The following is a 22,120-nucleotide window of genomic DNA, read 5'->3' as shown; positions in this document are numbered from 1 at the left end:
TGATCGTTCAACACACACTTTCAAACCACGAAATCTGGTCTAGAAACTTCATTTTATAAATGAGTAGAAAAAGTTTCAACAAGGAATAGATTTCCATGATGTCATTTTACAAGATTATTTTGTCTTGCATTGAGATAACCCAGCAAAAATGAGAAAATAAAAAAAGATTGTCTTTTTTCATTAATGATATGTATCTACCCTTCAGAAGTGCTTTCATATGCATTAATGAATGGGATTTTTAAAATGGTCTGCAAAGTTGGCATTATCTGCATTCTCCAGATGATGAAACTACCGCTCAGAGTGGTTAGGTAACTTTCCAAAGCCACACAGCTTGTCTGTGGCAGATCTGTGGGTGCTGTTTAATTTCTTATCTTTTCCCTTAAAACACCTTGCCTCGTCCTTCTCACGTAGTTCTGTTTCATTTTGGAATTAAAGAGATGATACGAAGGTTGTTCTTCCAAGAAAAAACAACTTCTGTGTAAAGTTTTATAGTTTTCAAAATACTAGCAGTTCTATGAATTAGGATTTCCAGCAGTTCAAATATGGCCTTCTGTAGTAATGTTCTTTTGCAAGTTTCTGCTTAGAAGGAGGAAGAAATAAGAAAAGAAAGAAAGGAAGAGAGAAAGAAAGAAAGAGTGGGTGAGCCTTAAAGAACTAAAATCCCATGCATGGCCAACAAGCAATGAAGAAGAAAAGGGGGAGAGAAGTAGAAACTTCCTGGAAGAGGAATAGCCAACCGTAGCTGAGAAGATCTAGGTCCCACACCTGGTGTTGCCATTATGTGATCTTGATGAAGTGTGAGATACTTGCTTCCTGTTTCCCTAAGCAGGCAGACATGCCCCTGAGCCTGACTATTTTGTCCCACCGTGCTTTGGATGCCCAGTCCCGCTCCAAGCCAAGGCCAACCCCTTCTTGTGCTCATTGATCCTCATCTCCTCTACAATGTCGCTCTGCCAGTCCCCTGGGACATTCCATCTGCACATGAACGTCCTGTAACTTCTTCCATTTTAAAGTGTTCCTCCCTTGACCCCAATTTCCATCACAGAGTATCTCTTCTTCTCTTGATAGAAAAACTCCTTAGAAGAATTAGCTCACCTCACTTTCTCCAATTTCTCACTCCCTTCTCTTTCTGGAATCTATTCCTACCAGATCCTCACCCCAACATTCCACCGAAGTCACTCTTATCAAGGTCACCGGGACTTCCATGCGGCGAAATCCAATCATCAATCCATAGTCTTCCTCTAATGTGTCCTATTTATAGCATTTGACCCAGTAGATTACTTTCTCCTTCCAGAACTTTCTTCTCTCAGCCACCAGGACATCACTCTCACCTACTTCTCCTCCTACACTGCTGGTTGCTCCTTCCCAGCAAAGAGTTTGCTGTTTCCTCATTTGCTAGATCTCTACATTTTTGAGTCCTCTGGGACTCTGACTTTGGACATCTTCTCTCTGCATATCTGCCTCTGGATGATTTTGTCTCTTCTCAAGGTATTAATACACACCAAGAAACTAAAGACTCCTGTGGACATCTCTCCAGCTAGAAGCTCTCTCTTGAACTCCAGACTTGGAGCCTTCAACTCCTGCTCAATATCTCCTCCTGGATGCCTTGTGGGCATCTCAAAATGGACATATACAATTCCAAGCTATTGAGATCCAACCATCTACCTCCTCTGTCCGTAATCTACCCTATTTTAATGAATGGAAGCTCCATCTATCCAGGTGCTCCTGTCTTTTTCTTCACCATACCGCACATCCAACCCATGCAAAAATACTGTCAGCTCCACTTGCAATACATATGCAGAATTTGACCACTTCTCTTTATTGCGGAGAAGTCCAAGCCACCACCAGCTGTCACCTGGCTTCCACCAGGAGCCTCTTTTTCTTGATCTAATTTAGTCCAAAGACTATTTATTTAATGAAGAAGATGCGAAACACCACCATTTTCCCCTTACAGTGTTGTCAATATCCTAATAAGCATGGCACTCTTATTTTAGAAATAATAATCTCAAACAGAATTAATAGCTCATGGGTTGAATATAAATTAGATGTAACTGGATTATGAGCTTTAAAGAAACTTGATACAGTCTCTGAGCTACATGAGCTTACTTCTTCCCTCTGTTATTTTTGTACCCTTCTCCTAATCAAAGGATTAGGGTGTTGATTATAATTCAAGTCGATATTAAAGGGAAAATTATAATTGTATAATTTGCTACTTCCTACTGAGAAGTAGCCATCATAATAGCCTCTTAACTGATCTTCCAAATTCTACCTTTGGCCCCTATGATCTACTCCTCAATACACCAGGCAGGATAACCCTGGAAAAGCCTCGGGTCCTCCAGCATCTTCATGACACTCTGAAGCCCCACAAGATCTGAGCCCCATTGTCTCCATGACCTCACCTCCTTCTATTTTCCTGTCTTGGTCACTCTATTCCAGCTCCCCGCTGTTTCTCAAATCCACTGGGTCCGCTCCAGTACCTCAGGACCTTTGACTTCTGGTGCCCTCTACCTGAAAAGAATGTGCCCCTGTATCCTGCAGGTTGGTGTCATGTACAAGGGTTTACACTTGGCAAAGGGCTATGCCCATGTAAGTTGCTCAAGCAGAGGCCACCTTCATTCATTCTTCCATTTAGAATTTTGCCCCAGTTTATACTGAAATTAGTCTGTTCTCTTGGTCTACACCACACTCCTTTCTCTTTCCTGTGTGTCCCCTGATGTGTGTGCGATTTATTCTTCGAAGGAAGACCACACCACTAGGCTAAGTCAACATATTTCCACAATGAATGAACTATGGAGACTTCTTCTCTTAAGCCAGGCCCCATTGCTTCAGCCTCTTTACCCTTCATTGTTCTAGTCATTACAAATGTCTTTTTTTTAAAAAGAAAAACATATTCATGGCCAACTCAGAACTGTTTTGACCACTTACCTTCTTGACAATCTCCTCTGACTGTTCTTCGATGATAAGTGATAGGTGAAACTGTAATAGTTCTTCTAGTATCTTGGGAAGGACGGGTGGAAAATTCACATTGACGTTAATGTGGTCGGTAAAGTTAACAATATCAAACTCTGGTGGCTCCAAAGATACTGTTCAGAAAACAAAATCAGAAACAAATCCCAATATCTAACCGTACTGTTCCCAGTGCTGTAACATAACCTGATTTCTTGACAGCTATCTTTTCTTTAGCCTGCCTAGGGTTCTTGTTGAGGCATGGGTTGTCTTTGTTTTATTTTATTTTTATTTTTTTAGATTTTATTTACTTATTTGACAGAGAGAGAGAGATCACAAGAGAGGCAGGCAGAGAGAAAGGGAGAAGCAACCTTCCTGCTGAGCAGAGAGCCCAATGCGGAGCTGGACCCCTGGCCCCTGGGGTCATGACCTGAGCCAAAGGCAGAGGCTTAACCCTCTGAGCCACCCAGGCGCCCCATGTCTTTGTTTTATTGGTGAAAAACTGAGAACAATAACAGTGATGTGATTTGCTTAATGGAGAAATGGAGGGCAGGTTTGGGGATGGAAGTCAGTCTTTCCTGATTTTCAGGCTGTATTCTAAACACGAAAGTACAAATGACTTCTTTTCGTATTGTAATAATATCCAACTGTTGCAGAAATAGCAGAAAACACAGTAGACAACTGTCCCTGAATGTGGTTAATCATTGTTTGTCTACTGTGTGTCTACTGTGTATATGTATATAAACTGAACTAGTGTAGACACACACACGCATCTAAACTAAAATTAAATCATTCTTACCCGCAGTTTTGCATGGAATATATTGCACTTAACTCATCTCATAAACATATTAATGCCTATTTATCTCCATTGAGGGCTGGCCAAAAGGCTTGTGGATTGGGTTTCTGTACAGCCTGCCAGCTCAGGGTGTTTTTAGTTCTGAAAGGGTTGTAAAACAGTGAAAGAAGAATTGGTGATACAGTGTATGATGTGTGACCCGTAAAGTCTGAAGTATTTCTTTCTTGGCCTTTTACAGAAAGCTGGATGACCCCGATACTCATTGTGAATTTTCGTGGTTGCTTCTGTTCTGCTAAGTGCAGAGAGCCCGATGCGTGGCTCGATCCCAGGACCCTGAGATCATGACCTGAGCCGAAGGCAGAGGCTTAACCCACTGAGCCACCCAGGTGCTCCTGTGCTTTTCTTTTCTTTTTTTTTTTTTTTTATACACACAGATATGTATATTTCTACACACACATAAACATACACACACTATTCCAGTGAATTGCCCATTCAGGATGTTTGTGACTGTGTGGATTCGGTCGTTTTCCCTTTGGTAAGCATGTATGCGTGAGTGCACACCCACACAGCCTTTAATAGGGAGCTGAAATCGAATCTTTCTCTTGGAAACCGGTTGCACAGTAGGACACTGAGGAAATGCTGGAGTCTGGCTGAGGACCATTGACCCTGCGACTGTTAAGGCAAGTGCCATAGGGAGCTGACTGCAGTCACAGGGGAAGAAGAGAGAGGCAGACCCACTCTTGGGCTCTGGTCTTCTCTGAGACCGGGCACTGGTGTAGGTAAGAGCTACTGGGTTATGATCTGGGGGAGAGGTTGCAGTATTAAGGAACACATTGGCCCAAAGAGTTGAGACAGCTCAGACACAGGCCATCTGGACCTCACTCTACTTCCCGTCGGGTTCTGAAATATACTAGAAAGTAGCGGCCATTGCTGCCAGGATGCCTGCCTCACTCGGGCACAGAGGAATCCTCTCCAAAGTATGGATCATCATCCCACTTTTTGGCTACAAAAACTGAAGCTCGGAGAGGCCAAGTAAATACTTCACAGTTCCAGAGCTAGGAAAAGTGTCAGGGTCAGGCATGCCCTGAGTCTGAGCCACGCTTTGCCGACCTTTCTGCTTCACGATCGAAGCAAATATTGATGATGACGGAGATGATAAAGGGAGATCTACTCACTGTCTGCTGCCAGGAAGAAATCGGTGAAGCACGTGACCAGCGTCGTGTTCCCTCTGAACCCGTCAACCGTGACGGCGTATGTCTCGGGCAGGACCTCCCACACATCCGTTAGGTCACAGAATGATGCTGTGATATTTGAACAGTGCTCCACAATCTTCACACCGTCTGGTCTACTTTGAAAGGAAAATAAAGGACAAAAGGAGAATTTCAGTGTTTATGTGATAAGAACCCACTAACTGTACGCCCAGCTTCTTTGCTGTGTTATGGCTCTGCCCAAGTATCACTGTATCAAGTTGTCTTCCTTAACCACCTTATTTAAAATGGAAATGCACCTTACCCCACAGTGTCCACCCATTCTCTCCTAATCCCTCTCGCCCGGGTTTATTTTTCTGCACACTGTTTACCAGCACCTACCACATTATGTCTTTATTTGTTGATTGAAATCCATGCCTACTTTCAGAGTATCTGCTCTAGGCCTTAGGAGGTCAAGGACTTGGGTTCACGGTTCAACCCCTGGCATGCAGGAGATACTAAGTAAATATTTGCAGGATGAATGAATGAGCAAACCCTTATGCTGTTGTGGGAGGGGCCCCAGATGTCCCTTGCCCACACAACAATCACGAGCGTCCTCCCTGAAACCCTCTGTCCCTCCGAGGATCACATGGTCCAGTCCCAAGTCAGCCCATGCTATGTAGGGACAGCAGAGACATCTGATTTCTTGAGCTTCAGAAAGGTAAGTGGGTGGCACACGTGACCGCCTAACGCAGAGAGAAACTAAGACTTTGGCAGGCAGCAGAGAGACTTGCAAGAGGCCTTCTACTGGGTCAGTGAGGGGTAGTAACAGCTGTTAGCCAAATAAAGAGCAAATAAAAGAACACTGGGAGGGGCGACTGGATCAAAGCAACCACTTAGAAGGGTGACATCAGACATCGGAAGAAGAGAGCCATTGAGGGCTCTTTCCATTATGTTATTCATCTTTGGACACTCGGCTCAGAGAAGCTGAGCTCTGTGCCCCAAGATGACGGCCCATCAGTGATCAAGCCAGACTGTAGACCTGGGCCTCTCCTGGTCTGGGCCAGACAGCTTTCTGATGTGCCACACGGTTCCCCGAGTAAAGAAACATGAACCCAATATCAATACGGTCGCCAGGTCTTTGGACTCCTGTCCTCAGAAAATAGCGTATTCATTTATTCATTGACTGTCCAATGAGTTAGAGAAATAATTGTGAAAACCATACACAGTGATTATTTTGCTTCTGCGGCTCTGACCTGTAGAGATGATTATAAATACAAGTTTTGTCAAAACCAGTTTGAAACTGTTAAAGTACTCAATTTAATTAAAAGCGGACTTGGACTTTGAGAGCTCTGAACTCAGAGAGAGAGTTCTAACACAAGAAAGATCACGACCCTTCCCCATCCCCATCCCCCAGTTAATATAAAGAGAATGTATTTAGCAAGGAAAAAATGAAATGCTAAACCAACCTTATAACCGTGTACTGTAATGTATAGCGATCTGGTACAATCGAACGGTTTTTCAATTCCCAAGATAAGATGACCCGGAAATTGCGTAATGTCACCTTGAAAGTGCAAGATTTGTCTGACAAATCTAGAGGAAACAGGAGGAAAAAAAAAAGAAACGCTGAAATCTGGAACCCAAGATTGTCCAATCGGTCCCTTGGGATCTGGAGCCCACACGGTCTTGGGAACACCGGAAGGACACGGTTTTAGTGTGAGACATGAGAAATGAAGTAACATAACTAATTCATGAGCAACACGTCATTAGGGCAAGGATCCGTGTCCACCTAATTCTCTCAACTCAACTCCAATGCCTCCTGTAGTCCCCCTAAGCGGCTCGGCACACTGCCTACTTTCCCTCCTCTGAACTTCCCATCGCACTTACTCTCCAGTTACGGAAGTAAGGGACAGACAATGAGCGCTCAGACTGGCCCTTTCCAGGCACTTAATCTGAGCAAAAATGCTGAAGTCGGTGCCAGGAAGAGACCCATTCTACAGACTGTGAAACCGAGCAGATGGGTTATATAGTGTTTCGCAGCTAGGATGAGGCGGTAGCAAGAGAGACTTGAAAGCTACACTGGTCAAATTCCGTTTAAATTTAAGTCTTTTCGGGGTGCAGCGGGTAGGGAGAGGGAGGTGTTACGTGTTATGGACACTGGGGAGGGTATGTGCTATGGTGAGTGCTGTGAAATGTGTAAGCCTGATGATTCACAGGACTGTTCCCCTGGGGCAAATAATACATTATAGGTTAATAAAAAAAAAAAAAAATTCAAGTCTTTTTTTTCCAAATTCAATTTTTATGATCCTCTAAGTTGCCTGTGGTTCAGACTTAGGACTTTGCTTCTTGGCTGGAAACCCTTCCTCTCCTGTGCTCAGCCCAAGCTTGGACACAGAGTCAATGCACAGTGACATTATATGGACAGATTTATAGATGTAGGCAAGATGTTTGGTTTAAAACAATTATTTTCCTTTATCTGGCACCAGGTACCAGACAGCATGTGGAAGAACGAAATGAAGGGGAAATTATTCGGATCATTTCCTGTTTGACATGGTCTGTACCTCCTTGTTCTTCGATTAAGGGGCTTGAAATTGCATATTCTTTTAAGGAGTTTTAAAATGACTTCTGGTGTTCTCTCTCTCCCTCTCTCTCTCTCTCTTTTTTTGGGGGGGTGCATTAATTTCTTATAAGTGTTTTGAGGGACAAATGTACAAATCTGGCTAATTTTTGCCCCTTTGACAGAGGAAAGAAAAGAGTATTTGAGAAAATCAAAGAAAAGCGATACAAACCACGTGGGCAACAGATCTGGGATCAGAGATCAAATTCCCCACATTTTAAACTTCTGGATAGTCGCCCCAGTACCCTGACCCTTCCACAAAATTCAGTCAAGCCAAGAAAATCTCTTACCAGGCAGCGAAGATAACACACCAGACAGGAGGCTGATACACACTAGGAAGAAGAAGAAAAAAATTAGACAAGCAAAAACACTCTCTGCAGGCTCAATGTGTAATTCTAGCGCTGAGTCTGGCATTCTTTTGGACATGTCTTTTTTTTTTAAATTAATTAACTAATTAATTAATTTTTGTTTTATTTCTTTCTTTGACAGAGAGATCACAAGTAGGCAGAGAGGCAGGCACAGAGAAAGGGAGATGCAGGCTCCCGCAGAGCAGAGAGCCAGATGGGGGCTCAATCTCAGGACTCTGGGATCATGACCTGAGCTGAAGGCAGAGGCTTTAACCCACTGAGTCACCCAGGCACCCCTGGACACATGTCTTAACCCTGGATTGAGACTTCCTTGTGCTTAAAAAAAATATCCTCAAGCAAATGGTTCTTGGAAGATCGATGTTGCTATCGGTGGGTCACGGTTCAACCGTTTCAACCTGAGTGAATCCAAAATAAGATCTGTCTGGGAATTGCTGCGAATAACAGGGCTGATGGGTTGGGAGAGAGTGCTGAGACACAGCTAGCTATGTGTCTGGAAGAAGTCTCAGAATACGAATGTGCATGTTGTCAGCTGATACAGTTTGAAGGTTAAGACTTGTCAAGGGTGGCATAGGAAGAAAATTGCCAGTGATGGGAGCTGGGGATTCTCCATTGCTTTCTGGCTGTCACAGTGACTTGCAGGAGAGGTTACAGGCAAGGGCAGCTCTGCACAGGGGAGAAGTGTCCCCCTCATGGATCCCCTACAGGTAAGTTCTAGAAGAGATGACACAGTGACACTGAAATAGAATCAAAAGAAAGGTAGAGAAAGAGCAGCATTGGACTATAGGGAAAAAAGTCAAGAATAAATGAAGCCCAGAAACCAAAGTTCAAGGCTGACTTTTCAGTCTGGTGACCGAGAGGAGATAAGGGGGTTTGGCCTTGTCCTCCGTAGGGGAGTAGAGTGAGAAACTCCGCCCTGGATTAGAACGAGGGAATTAAGAGGAATTCCTCTTCAAAGTGCCTAGGAGGGTACTCTCCATCATTATGGAGTCATTCTTGTTTCTTTTCCTAAAATGAATAGTAGGGTGGAAACTCAAGACCCTGAATCCAGGCTTCCTGTCTATGTTCCATCTGGCTCTTGGCATTGGACAGGCTGATGCTGGGCCCCTGGTCGGGGACATCCATTTGCTACTGCCCAGCAGGGCTCCGGGGCATGGTGACTTGGCTGGCTTGCTCCTACAAGAGCTCCGACAAAAGTTAACACTCACCCACGAGACACAGATTCCGTGATCTAAGTGGGGAAGCATTCTGGCTCCAAAGCATCTTGGTTATTGACTCTTTTCTTTACGTTCACATCTGAAAGGAAATCAGCATTAGGTGATTCCCCACGCTGAAGCATGGAATTAAATGACAAAGATCAAGATGGACAAAAACAGGACAGCGAGGGTTTCCGCGTCCAGGCTTCCACTGCCCTCCTGGGAGCTGGACCTGGTACCAATTCCTGGTCTACCAGGGAGAAGTTTTATCTATTTATTTTTATTTTGAAGATTTTATTTATTTATTTGAGAGAGAGATGGAGCGAGCGGGAGCACCAGCAGGGCGGAGAGGGAAAAGCAGGCTTCCCATTGGGCAAGGAGCCGGAGGTGGGGCTCAATCCCAGGAGTCAGGGATTGAGAGCTGAGTCCAAGGAAGACGCTTTACCAACTAAGCCACCCAGAGGCCCCCAGGGACAGGTTTTAAATTTAACTTTGGAATAGGCGATGGGATTATCTGTTTCCAGAAACACACAGAAGTAAATAGCAAAGGGTCTTGCTTCCTTCAGAAAACTACTTTTATTCATTCTCTGGTGAGTCCTTCAGAATATCTCTATGCACCAGCAAAATCAAATATATATTATTTCTCCCTCCCCCTTTTTTTTTAACACAAGAGATGGGATGTACAATCCTTGTCCTACTTCTGCTTTTTCTACTTGAAGATACATAGTTGGGAGATCTTTCTACATCAGCACTCAAGAGAATTTCTTTTTTTTTTTTTCTTTCTTTCTTTTTTTTTTAAACCAGTTAAGCTGTCCAGTTTATGGACACACTACCATGGAGGGAATTAGGCTCCACGAGAGATGTCTGAGTTGCTCCCGGTCTTTTCTGCAACAGATTATCTTGGACACGTGTCCTTCCACATGTGTGCGAGTCTAAGTGTAGGAAAACTTCCCAGGAGTAGGATGGCAGGCAAAAGGTGATGCCGCTCAGGGTCTCAGCAGGAAAAAGATATTCGAATGAGGACATTGGACAAAGACTTTAATCAGTTACAAATGCGTGAGCAGGATGTAGGCAAACAGTAAGGAAGAAAGTAGTACCTGGAGCTAACAGCTGCGGGGCTGTGACCCTCCTGGGCTGGGGCGCAAATGGAAGGTGCTAGAATCTGGTAGTAGAAAATCCTGCGGGAATCCAATGTGATAGTAGTGCAGGGGGGCGGCATGTGATGGGAGGGTGAGTAGCCCTCACGGTCTTTCTTCCGTCCTCTTACTTGGGGCTCATCCCTGGCTGATTCCAGTCGGAAGGACCAGGGTGCTGGTGACTGTGCCTGTGCAAGACAGGATCGCAGGACAAAGTAAGGGGTGAATGTGGGGAGGCTGGGTCTGGGGGCGTCGATGATGGACACCTGACCCAGAGGGGCGCTGCACTCGTAATTCAAATAGAAACGGCCACCCTCTTGCCCTGGTGGCTGTGTGACGTACACAGCCACCTGTGATGTGTGACAATTTTTCCTTTGGCCACAAGCTCTTCAGGGAGGCTTCATCAAGTTCTTAGACTTGTTACTTACTTTATTCTTTTTAAAGTTATTTACTTATTTATTTCAGAGACAGACAGAGCATGAGCAGGGCAAGTGGCAGGCAGAGGAAGAGGGAGAAGCAGGCTCCCCGCTAAGCAGAAAGCCTGATGTGGGGCTCGATCCCAGGATCCTGGGATCATGACCTGAGCTGAAGGCAGACTATTAACAATTGAGCCACTCATACGCCCCACCCCTGGACTTTTTCAAATCAGATTCATAAATAAAAATGATCTTCAGACGAATATAAATTTGCATTTCTCTTATTCTGAGTTGAGTATCCATTTTTTATACACGTAAGAGGTATTTGCATTTTCTTTCTTGTTAACTCTATCTTTGCTCATTTTTCTACTGAGTTGTAGCTTTTTTTCTTATTGGTTTGTTTGTCAGAACTTTTAATTATGAGCTAAACTGGCCCTTTGTCTTTGATACAAATCACATCTTTCCCCCTCTGTTGTCACCTTGCCCTTTGATTTGCTCATGTCGGCCTTATTTATTTTTTATTTTATTTGTAAGTTTTAAAAAATATGAATCAGAAAACTGATTCTTTCCTTTAAAAAATATTTTATTTATTTATTTGTCAGGGAGATAGAGAGAGAGCACAAACAGAGGGAGTAGCAGGCAGAGGGAGAAGCAGAGCTGAGCAAGGAGCCTGATGAGGGAGTTGATCCCAGGAACTTGGGATCACGACCTAGGTTGACCCATGTCCCTCATCCTGGCTTAAAAAAGAAAAAATCATTATGTTTTCAGATTTAAAGCTTCCTTGGCATTTGCCTTTTGAGTCATAGTCCGAAATCGTTCCATGGAGAGAAATTCTTCGTGAGTTTTATGGAAACACTCCCCCCCACCCCGCCCCGGGCAATGGATCGTGTTCCTTTTCTGCCTCAGGGCTTTTGCCTCTACCCAAGCAACTGGGCTTTACCAATTCTGGGTATTCTCTCCCCCCACCCCCCAACACTGTAGCAGCATCAGGCCCCAAGTTGGAACTGAATAAGGACCACAGAACACCAGACTTGAGTTGAAGTTCAAAACAAATTTAAAATGTCCTCTGGACTGCCAGGGTATCACGTCCCACCCAAGGTACTGTCCTGGAGGAATCCAAGAGATTCCAGGTTAAAACTGCCATCCCTGCTGAAGACATACCCAGGCTCCTCTGCCTCCAGCTATCCCGCCATATCGTGCCCATTTCGAAGGTCTACAGAGAGCACTGTGATGTGTGACGCGATCTCCCACCCTCACTGCCGGCGGAGGGTCTGCACGGGTATGGACATTCCCTAAGATGCTGGGCGCACCTAGAGTATAGAATGCCACGGGCGGGGAGGGGGGTGGTGGTGACACTACCTTGCACTGACCATCTGCCCTGTGGCCCCTTGCCCCTCTTTCTTGTCTTTTTTTTTTTTTTTTTTTTAAAGATTTTATTTATTTGACAGATCACAAGTAGGCAGAGAGGCAGGCACGGAGAGAGGAGGAAGCAGGCTCCCCGCTGGGCAGAGAGCCCGATTGGGGGCTTGATCCCAGGACCCTGAGATCATGACCTGAGCCGAAGGCAGAGGCTTAACCCACTGAGCCACCCAGGCACCCCCACCCCTTTGTCTTTTCTTGATGGTGGTAAAATCTTCACCTTTGTTCTACAGAACACTTGGTTTCTTCCACAGCGGACACCCACACACAACTACACAATTAAAAGTCCCTCATCCTCTGTGGGCCAGGGGATGTCTCCTCCCCTTCTTTGTTTCTGATGACCCATACCCCAATTCCAGCCTAATGTCCAGTAATGAGATTCCTGGTTGTTTGGAAAATCTAATTTCCTGTCTCTTGGCATCCTGCCCGCAGTTGTTTAATGAGGCGCCTGGAAACCCTCCCTGACTACCAATCAGCTTTCCTAAAGCAAAGCTATTGTCCGTCTCTTCTCTGTAGCCAGCCAGGGCTGGCTTCGCTCCTTCCCCCACCTCGCGTCCTGGGTCCCCCAGGTGGAAGGGATCCACACTTGTTTTACTGCTCTCCCGAGGCTGTCCTGAAATTCTTAGTCATTTTGTCTTTGAACTTGGGTTTTGTTAGTGAAGTCTGATGGGACAGCGGGACACACGGGGAGCTGGTAGCCTCAGCTCACACTTGGTCTCGCCCCCCTGCCCCCGCTGGAGGTGGTCCCAGGCCCATGGCTGGCCTCTCCCTCTACCCTGGGGACCGCTGATGCACTTAGTGTGGTGGTGCAGCTACGTCACATCGCCTGAGTGGCAGCTGCTCCCCCTCCAGGCTGGCAGTAACCCCCCTGGGGGGGTGCAGCTAGCTGGACCAGTAGGGGTGAGCATCGAGGTCAGCCTTGATCCAGGTACCTAGCATGTCCATGGGCAGGGGTTTAAAGACCTTCGGACATTGCTTCTATGTGGTGGGTTGAGATAGAAGGTCCTCCAGTGGGAGGGATTTGGGGCTGAGCTTCTCCAGAACCCGTCCCGGACCTGCGGGGTGGGGTATCTAGCAGGAGGGGGATCCCAGCATTCCTCAGGCCCCAGTGCATGTGTGCCCAGAGTCGCGAGGGGTGGGGTGGCATTGGGCACCTGCGGGGAGCTGCACTGGCCGGGACCGTACCCCCGGCATGAGGGAATGCTTCTGGGGCTGTGTGCCTGGGGGGACCCCTCTTCTCCTTCCTGAGTCTGGCCTGCGTTCGCTCCTACCAGCTAGTTCGAGGTACCCTCGAGGTACCCTGTAAGATGCCAATTGTGTAATTCAATGATTCCCAATGGGAATGAAATGCTCTTAGATCTGGCTTTGCACAGTATAAAGTCGAATGGGAAAATTCCTGCTAATAATGTAATTTTTTTTTTTTAATTCAGGAAGACATCAAACAGTAAATACAAAAGCCACAAGTTGAGAGACAGAGACAATGAGAGAAAAGAAAAAGCTTTATAGTTTAAGGCCTTCAGTGGTACTTCTTGCTCTGTAAACATAGGGGTCCTGCATTTCTGTTTTGCTCTGGGCTCCCCACAATCTGCAGCTTGTTGTCACCTAACAAGGCATCAAGCGCCTTGGGTTGAATTCAAGGTTGTCCTCAGCCTTCGAAGTTTTCCCAGGAGCCACTGTCCTGCACAGGTGCCCAGCTCAGGCTGTCCCTCACCCTGCTCTGGCTCTCCCCTCCATTCCTCTGGGAGCACCCTAGCCTCTGACCTCTCAACACGGCTGGTTTTCAGGGCCCCACTCAAGTGGACATTGTGGGGTGAAGAGACTCTTCCCTGAATTCCAGCTCCTCTTAAATAGCCAGCCAGCCAGCCAGCCCTCAAGGAGCCTCCTGGTCCTCTGGTGGAGAACATAAGGGTTTTTCCTTCCATCTGGCCTGATGCCTGGCATAGCATTGGTCGTCAATGAGTAATGAATGGATTAGATTTGGAAATACTGCACAAATGCAATTACGTAATTTTTTCCCCTGGAAATTAGGGAAAAAGTAGAAAGAAGCAAGTAACAAGCATCCTATTTCTACCACCCAGCATCAACCATTGCTAATATCGCGGCATGTTTGTTTCCAGTTGATGTTTCAAATGTCTGTCTTGCTTCTGTAGCACTTCTTTCGTGTGCTCATTAGAAAAATTAAGAATGTATAAAAGTACAAATTCCAGCATCCAGATATTTCCATTATTTACAGGTGAACATAATCCCAGAGATCTTTCTATGCATGAGTATACACACACATACGTACACACACACACAGCACTTCCGTCTAAATTTAACTGTACTTGGGGGAAAAAAGTCTGAAGGAAAGACCAAAGGAATTGTTGCAATTTGAATTATTTTTCTCTTTAGGAAAGAATAACTTTCTAAGATAGTCCACTAATGTTTAAAAAAAAAAAAAGTTACGGAAGAAATTCGGAAGGTTGGGGTTTTATATGTTCACAGCATCTTTTGCGTTAAATCATATTTATTGACCCAGGCTTTCAAACTAGAGAACTTTACTATTCCCCTTTTCCTCCCATTTTCCTCCCTACCTCCTTATATCTTTTTTTCCTTTATTGTTTTTTTGTGTCTAAACTGATAGAACAATCACCTTTTATTCTACCTACAATTGTCAAAGCTGTTTGGTATTAATTCCACATTTAGATAAATACCCACGAACACTCCTTTCAAGCATGAGTTCTCTATGCTTGGGTTCTTTCTTTATTTTTTCATTCCTTTTTTCAATTTTATTTATTTATTTATTTATTTATTATTATCATTATTTTTATTCTTTTATTTTAACTCTTACTTTGCTAATTCACTGGATTCTTCTAATCCAGCAGTTTTTTCCCCAAAGAGGGCTCACTGGGTCTTGAATTCCTTTGGCTCTTTCATATTTGAGAAGACCTGCCAATTGACTTTTACCTCGAATGACGTCTTAGCTGGATAAAATGTCTTCCTGGGGACAGTGTCCTCCATTCAGAACACTTCTTAGCAACCCCATACTCTCGGTAGACAGTCTGAGGTCAGCTTGACTTTGTTCGCCCCTCTTTTGTTTACTTCTTTTTGGATTCCTAAATAATTCTTTTTTTTTTTTTTTTAATTTTTTAAATTGCTTTCGACCTCTTGGTGCTGGGCATTCCCATATGGAAATTTCCTGGAAGGTGGCAATTTCCCGGAAAATGTTCTTTTGGCCTACAGACCATTTTTTTCATCATTTCAAGAAAATTTCTCTTCTCTTATCTTTATATGCTTTTTTAATCCCATTTGTGGGTTTCCTACATCAGGAACCCCAGTTATCCAAATGCTTGGTCATGCTTTATCTTCCACATCAGAGTCTTACTAACTGACTTGATCTTTCTTTTCATTAGCATTCACTGACTTGAATCAAGCCTTTCCTCTATTAAAAATGCTTTTACTTTCTGCAGTATCTATTCATACTTCTGACTTCTGTGATCATGTTTCCATGATGCTCAATTTATCCCCTAAAGTCTGCGATCTCCCATTCCAGCCCAGTTTAAAATATTATAGTCTCTGAGTTTATCCTTTTGAAGTCATATTTTTATCAGGTTGTAGAATATAAGGCTATTGGAAGAAATTTTATCCTAACCCAGGAGTAATAGTAATTTTGTAGTAAGACTCTTGGCAAGCTATGTTGGTTTTTTTCCCCCTTCTTACCACTCCCCTCCCCCACCACTTCCAGTCACCTTGCTGGCACTTAGGTGGCTTTGTCTTCTGTTACTGTGATACAGCAGTGAAATCTTAACCTCCTTGTCTCCTTAACTTCCACACCTGTTTCCAGCTTGTTCTGTAAGGACTGGGCTGTTTCCTGAGCCCACAGGACTGGCCCTGGGATCAGGTGAGCTCAGTCAAGGGAGAGAGAGATGTCAGGCTACCCCAGCCCTGCTTTTTCCTGGAAGATTCTGTTCATTGTCTCTGGAGGAGAGGTAAGAGAGAGTCCACCACTGGGCCTCTGGCTGGTTCTCCGGATTCTGGCACTGGCTTTTGCTGCTCCCACTCGCCCAGCTGACTTTCCCCATCTCACGTCCTCTGACCACTGCTCCTCTCTCAAAGAACTAGAAGGTCAAGTACAGTCAAGGCACTGTTATCTTCTTTCCTGTGTATTAGGCTTTTTACAATCGTTGTTGACTTACTGGTATAGTTTCTGGTGGTCAGGTACAACTCAAATTTTAAGTATATTTAAAGATGTTATTTATTTATTTGAGAGAGAGGGAGGGCGGGCCCCAGGGAGAGGAAGAGGGAGAGAATCCCATGGAGAGTCTGTGCTGAGCTTGAAGCTCCAGATGAGGCTTGATCTCAGGACCCTGAGATTAGGACCTGACCTGAAACCAAGACTTAGATGCTCAACCCACAGAGCCACCAGGGGCCCCAAATTTTAACTATATTAAAGAAAAAACCCTCAAAATTAAAACAGCAAGACAAAGACAATGCTTAAGATTCTCTCTCCCGTGTCCCCGGGCTTACGGGGAAACTAAGTGTCCTCATTTTCCTGCCTGCTCTGGAGAAAACGTTTAGTGGCTCTCAACTACTCCCACCTCTCCCTTTTTCTTCCTCCCTCCTCTTGAATTCTCAGTCAATTTCTGGACTCTCACTTCAGCTCTCCAGCTCTCTCAAAGAACTAGTTTTCCTTTATACTTCTTGAATTATTTTTTAAAAGATTTTTAAAAATTTATTTATTTGACAGAGAGAGAGAGAGTGACAGCAGGAACACAGCAAGGGGAGTGGGAGAGAGAGAAGCAGGCTCCCCACTGAGCAGGCAGCCCCATATGGGGCTGGATCCCAGCACCCTGGGATCAGGATCTGAGCGGAAGGCAGACACTTAAGGACTGAGCCACCCAGGCGCCCCAGAATTGCATACCAATCAGTTTCACTCTCGGAAGGAATGAAGAATCCTCAGGGAAAATACTGTCAGGCTCCGCTTCTGCTCAGATTACATTTTACAGATTATAAACCGCACATTTCTTTCTTACATCCAAACAGCTCTGAAATCAGAATGTGTGTTTTTCTCACTTGATTACATAATATACAAGTGCGTCTTAGACTCCATGACATTGTAGTTTTGGTGACATATGATGACGGAGAGTCAAAGAAGATAGAGGCCATGTTCTTCAATCATTTGAAGGTTTATAAATGTAACAGGAAAATGAGTTAGTTCAGCTCTGAGCGCAAGTGGGAGGGATGAAATATATATTTTAATAAACGTTTTACTCCTAATACTATCTCCCGGGATGTGGTTCTAATTTTGTTTTAAGATTTTATTTATTTATTTATTTGTCAGAATGAGAGGGGGAAGAGCACAAGTGGGAGAGTGGGATTTGATCCCAGGACTCGGGGATCATGACCTGAGCTGAAGGTAGATGCTTAACCTAGTGAGCCACTCAAGCGTCCCTCTAATTTTTTTTTTTTTTTTAGACTAATTACCATTTGTCAAATCACAGGAACCAAATTTCAGGGAGATTTTAACTTTTCAATAAATACATGAAGAACTTCAGAGGAAATATGGGTAAGAATAAAAGAGCCAGGCAGATTTTTTGATGTTTTAAAGTGGAAAGCCAGCTTGTGAACAAGAGAACTTAAAAGTTCAAGCCTTTTCCTGGAACAAACAGGTCAAACCTTATCAAGGAAGCCCATACCGCTAGGAGAGTTTAAAAGATGTTTTCTTTAGTGCAGATTTTGGTGTGACCTCCGCTTCCGCCCATTTGGTTCCCTAAACCTGAACTGCAAGTGGCGGGTACTTAGAAACCGTGCCAAGGTGTGGGACAGGGGACGGCCTGGGCGTCGCAGCCCCCAGGCTCAGTGAGTAGGACGCCGGCGGAGCGGGGCCCGACTCCAGGTTCCCAGAGCGCGGCTCTGCACGTCCCCGCACAGCGGGCTCAGATCGGACCCCTCTGGCCTGTTACACTATCTTCTAGACCTCCTCCCAAACAAATGCAAGGAAGTCAAACAAATACTAAAAGAAAGAAATGAGGGGCGCCTGGGCGGCGCAGCCCCTGCTGAGCTCAGGTCATGATCCCAGGTTCCTGAGATCGAACCCCAACTGCGGCTCCCTGCTCCCTGGGGAGCCTGCTTCCCCTTATCTCTCTGCCTGCCGCTCCCCCTGCTTGTGCTCTCTTTCTCTCTCTGTCAAATGGGTAAATAAAATCTTAAAAATAAATAAATAAATAGAAAAAAAAAATGACCTGGGATTCCTAGCGTTGTTCAATAAAGCCACCGCTCACCACCTACGCCTGCCGATGGATGGAACTGGTGACAGCTTTGAACAGGCTGATTTCTCCCGGTGGAAACTCCAGTCTCGACTGGCACCCGGTTCCCCTCGTGCCCCGGCCCGGGAGCAGGGCCGCTCTTCGGTCTCCCCGCCCTCTCCCCTCAACCCGCCCCTCTGCCTCCTAGCGAGGCGTCTGGAAGGGCGCCGGACACCCCAGCCGCCGTCGCCCCTTGGGGACCCTCTCCGCACGCCCGCCAAGGCTGGTGAACTCCGGGCGTTCCCGCGGAGGGCCGGCCGCGGACCCCGACCCCGAGGCCCGAGCCGGTAGCCCCGTTTTGCAAGGCCCAGGGGATCTTGAGGCATTTGACTCTCACACTCGTGGCGGCTCACATCTCGCAGCCGCCGGTGCCCGGGTGTCCCGGGCATCGCTGGTGGGAACGGGGGGGAGGGGGCGCGGGACCGGGTGCAAAGACCGAGAGCTCCCGGGGCGGCGAGGAGCGGAGCACGCGGGGGACAGCCGGGGACAGCGGAGGACGCCCGGGCCGCCCCGCCCTGCGGCCGGGGGAGGGCGGGGGAGGCGGGGGACGGGGGTCGGGGGGAGTGTGGGGGGCGGAGGGAGTGTGGGGAGCGGGAGGGCGGGAGCCCAGCGGGGAGGGAGCCGCGCGGGCGGAGGCGGAGTCCGCGGGAGGCTCGGAGCCTGCGGGGGATTCCGGGAAGCGGGCGCGGGGAGGCGGCGTTTGCCGAGAGGTCAGGCGCCCTAGCTGTCCCCACGCCCCGACCCCGTCAGCCCTTTACCTCGGCAAGGTCGCTTCGCCGCTGCCCGCAGGGGTGCTCGGCTCCGGGCCGCCGCCTGCGCCCCCGCCGTTCCGCCTCCGGCTGGGGCGCCCACGGCCCGGATACGCGCTGCGGGCGGCCCCGGCCTTGGCGGCAGGCGCGGGCGGGCGGAGCGGGCGGTGGGCCCCGGGGCGGACCGCAGACTCCGCCGGGGGACGACACCAGGGCGATCCGCGGGACTTTCTCCCCGCGGGGTGGCTGGAGTGCGCGACGGGGGTGCGCGCGCTGAGCGCCGGCCTCCGGCAGCTGGTGGACAGCCCGGGCGCGGGCCGGGGGCGGAGCCCCGACTCGTTCCTCTACTGACGTTGATCGAGCCGCCTCTTACCACTCCCCTCGCACCCTCCCCTCGGGAGCTCCGTAGGGGAAGGGACCCGGGGTTTGGGCTTTTTGTTTACTGCGGGGTCCTCAGGGGCTGGAACAGCGCGTGGCGTCTGGAACCACGCCGAGTACCTTTCATGCATTCAGTAAAAATACACTGAATGAATGAATGAATGAGCGAATGGGTTCTCTCCTGGCTCCCCCACTTACGAGTTCTATAAAACGCTCTGATTCTAATTCTCCAGTCAATAAAACGGGGATAAATATAGCCACCACTGAGTTGGTACCAAAGGCTTGGTACAGTTCCAGGTTCCGGCAGGCCTTCGCAAGTGCGGTCAACTCACTTCCCCCTCCTTACCTGTGGGTCTTTCCCTCCGTCTGTTCAGGGCAGGTAAAGAGGGAGGACAGATAGTCCCTCAATATTTTATTTGTTGTTTATATCCTGTCAATTTCCAAAATGTATGTGTATTTTAAACGTTAAGGCTACTCATATGGGAATGTTAAAAATCCTTTCGAAAGAGAAGGAAAAGAAATACACTAAACCCTGAATTATTCTCATTGAGCATTCAATCTCACCGTCAGCTTTCCCGCCTCTGAGGAAGAGGGGGAGAGGATGTTTCGTACTTTTTGTAGCTAGAAAAGGGAACATTTTCATACATTCAGTCAACTAGTATTTGCTGACCCCTCTTTACAACAGGCACAGAGATGATCATAAGAGGATGTCTGTCGGCTTCCTGTCTTTCAGAGAAGCAGAATTTCCAGCAGTCCTGTAAGACCTGACGGGAAATCATCACCGGGTTCGTGTCCTCATAAAAGACATTCAACACTGATAATATCTTCAGCAGCAGTTTTGGAGAAGCTGCAGAAATAGTCCTTGACAGTGGGAGAAAGCCAATACTCCATCGTATGCGTCCTTAAAAAAAATTTTTTTTTTTAATTTTTAAAAAATAAACATATAATGTATTACTAGCCCCAGGACTACTGGTCTGTGAATCGCCAGGTTTGCACACTTCATAGCACTCACCATAGCACATGCCCTCCCCAATGTCCATAACCCCACCACCCTCTCCCAACCAACCCCCCTCCCCCCAGCAACCCTCAGTTTGTTTTGTGAGATTAAGAGTCTCTTATGGTTTGTCTCCCTCCCCATCCCATCTTGTTTCATTTATTCTTTTACTACCCCCAAACCTCCCACGTTGCCTCTCCACTTCCTCATATCAAGGAGATCATATGACAATTGTCTTTCTCCTATTGACTTATTTCACTAAGCATAATATCCTCTAGTTCCATCCACGTCATTGCAAATGGCAGGATTTCATTTCTTTTGATGGCTGCATAGTATTCCATTATATATATATATATATATATATATATATATATATATATATATATATATATCTCACATCTTCTTTATTCATTCATCTGTTGATGGACATCTAGGTTCTTTCCATAGTTTGCCTATTGTGGTCATTGCTGCTATAAATATTTGGGTGCATGCACCCCTTCGGATCACTGCAAAGTATCTTTAGGGTAAATACTCAGTAGTTGTATGCATCCTTTTATATAAGTAAATAAAACGAAGGATGCAAATGGAAATACAACAGATAGAAATAGATTAAAATGATAACAAGGATTAATTGCAGATTGGGTTATCAGAGGTGATTTTTATTTTCTTCTTTTTTACTTTCCAAATTTCTAAGTATTTTTACTTGCATGATGAGGGAAAAGATTTTAAAAAATAAACACAGTATGTTCCACGATGTCAGGAGCTTAGAAATTGTTACTCCATGTCCCACAAGAGAAATTCCGAACCAACTGAAAATCTCTCCTTAGGTCCACCAGTGAATAGGGGTCCCAGGGAAAATTGTAGCCTGAAACTGGAGAGACAGGCTGATGTAGACAATCAGTGTACAGGGAGTGGAAATCTCTGAAACCTTAAGAAAACTTAAACTGCTTTCGACTCACTGCTGAAGACTGAGCATGGACTAACTCGAGAATTAAAAACTCCTGGGAGCCTAGTCTTAGTGGGGTCCTCCGGTTTCTTGATCTTTCCACCAGGTGCTCTGCCAGCTTCTCCTGGTGAACATGAAATTCCTCTCCTGTTTGGGAGGAAGAGACTAACCATTTTGGAATACACCCAGAATGTTCTGTATGAAAGCCTGCCTTCAAAGGGAACCAGTCATTCTACCAGAACCCAATCTGATCCTGCTCAAGAGGAATTAGACAGCTCAGTCCCCTTGAACCTTCCTGTCTATCATCATAGGAGAGAAAATAAAGGGGTAGGGATTCCAAGAAACTCCTCTGTAGGTCACAGTCCAGTCTCAGACCCATCAGAAAGGAAAACAAGCCTTGAGATTTAATCATAGTATCATGGAATGTTTCCCCTTCACAGTATGTCACCACCACATCCACACAACTCTAGAACAGTAACAGTAGATTACAACTCTATTTAAGAGGGAGTTTCTAGGGAAACCCAAAAACCACAGGGGAGGCAAAAATGAAGACACTAGATCAAATAAAATTCTCTGACAAGTACAGAAAACGCCAAACACAGACTTTTAGCCAGGTAAACATAGCATCTCACACTAAAAGGGTTATTTAGGTCAGCTCCTGTTATCTGATACATCCTGTCTGGCTTTCAGT

At 46.1% G+C, this 22,120-nt stretch overlaps 1 protein-coding gene and 1 long non-coding RNA gene across 2 annotated transcripts in view; one reads left to right on the top strand and one right to left on the bottom strand.

Annotated features, from left to right (window-relative positions):
- Positions 1-19,434, bottom strand: part of LOC131825321 (interleukin-10 receptor subunit beta-like) — a 55,623-nt gene extending 36,189 nt beyond the window's left edge. Inside the window, 7 exon segments of the mRNA XM_059164621.1 lie at positions 2,926-3,083; positions 4,918-5,090; positions 6,399-6,522; positions 7,837-7,878; positions 9,120-9,207; positions 10,205-10,431; positions 19,121-19,434. Of these exon segments, the coding sequence (XP_059020604.1) occupies positions 2,926-3,083; positions 4,918-5,090; positions 6,399-6,522; positions 7,837-7,878; positions 9,120-9,174 (552 nt within the window). The 5' untranslated portion in view covers positions 9,175-9,207; positions 10,205-10,431; positions 19,121-19,434.
- Positions 18,561-20,448, top strand: LOC131825322 (uncharacterized). The gene is made up of 2 exons (XR_009351200.1): positions 18,561-18,649; positions 20,223-20,448. It is a non-coding gene; the product is annotated as an uncharacterized LOC131825322 (long non-coding RNA).
- The last annotated feature ends 1,672 nt before the right edge of the window (positions 20,449-22,120 follow it).

The sequence above is a fragment of the Mustela lutreola genome, chromosome 2, assembly GCF_030435805.1.
Source record: "Mustela lutreola isolate mMusLut2 chromosome 2, mMusLut2.pri, whole genome shotgun sequence".
NCBI classification, from domain to species: Eukaryota; Metazoa; Chordata; class Mammalia; order Carnivora; family Mustelidae; genus Mustela; species Mustela lutreola.
Note: the sequence above shows the minus strand (reverse complement) of the source record. Positions and strands in the feature narration are given on the sequence as shown.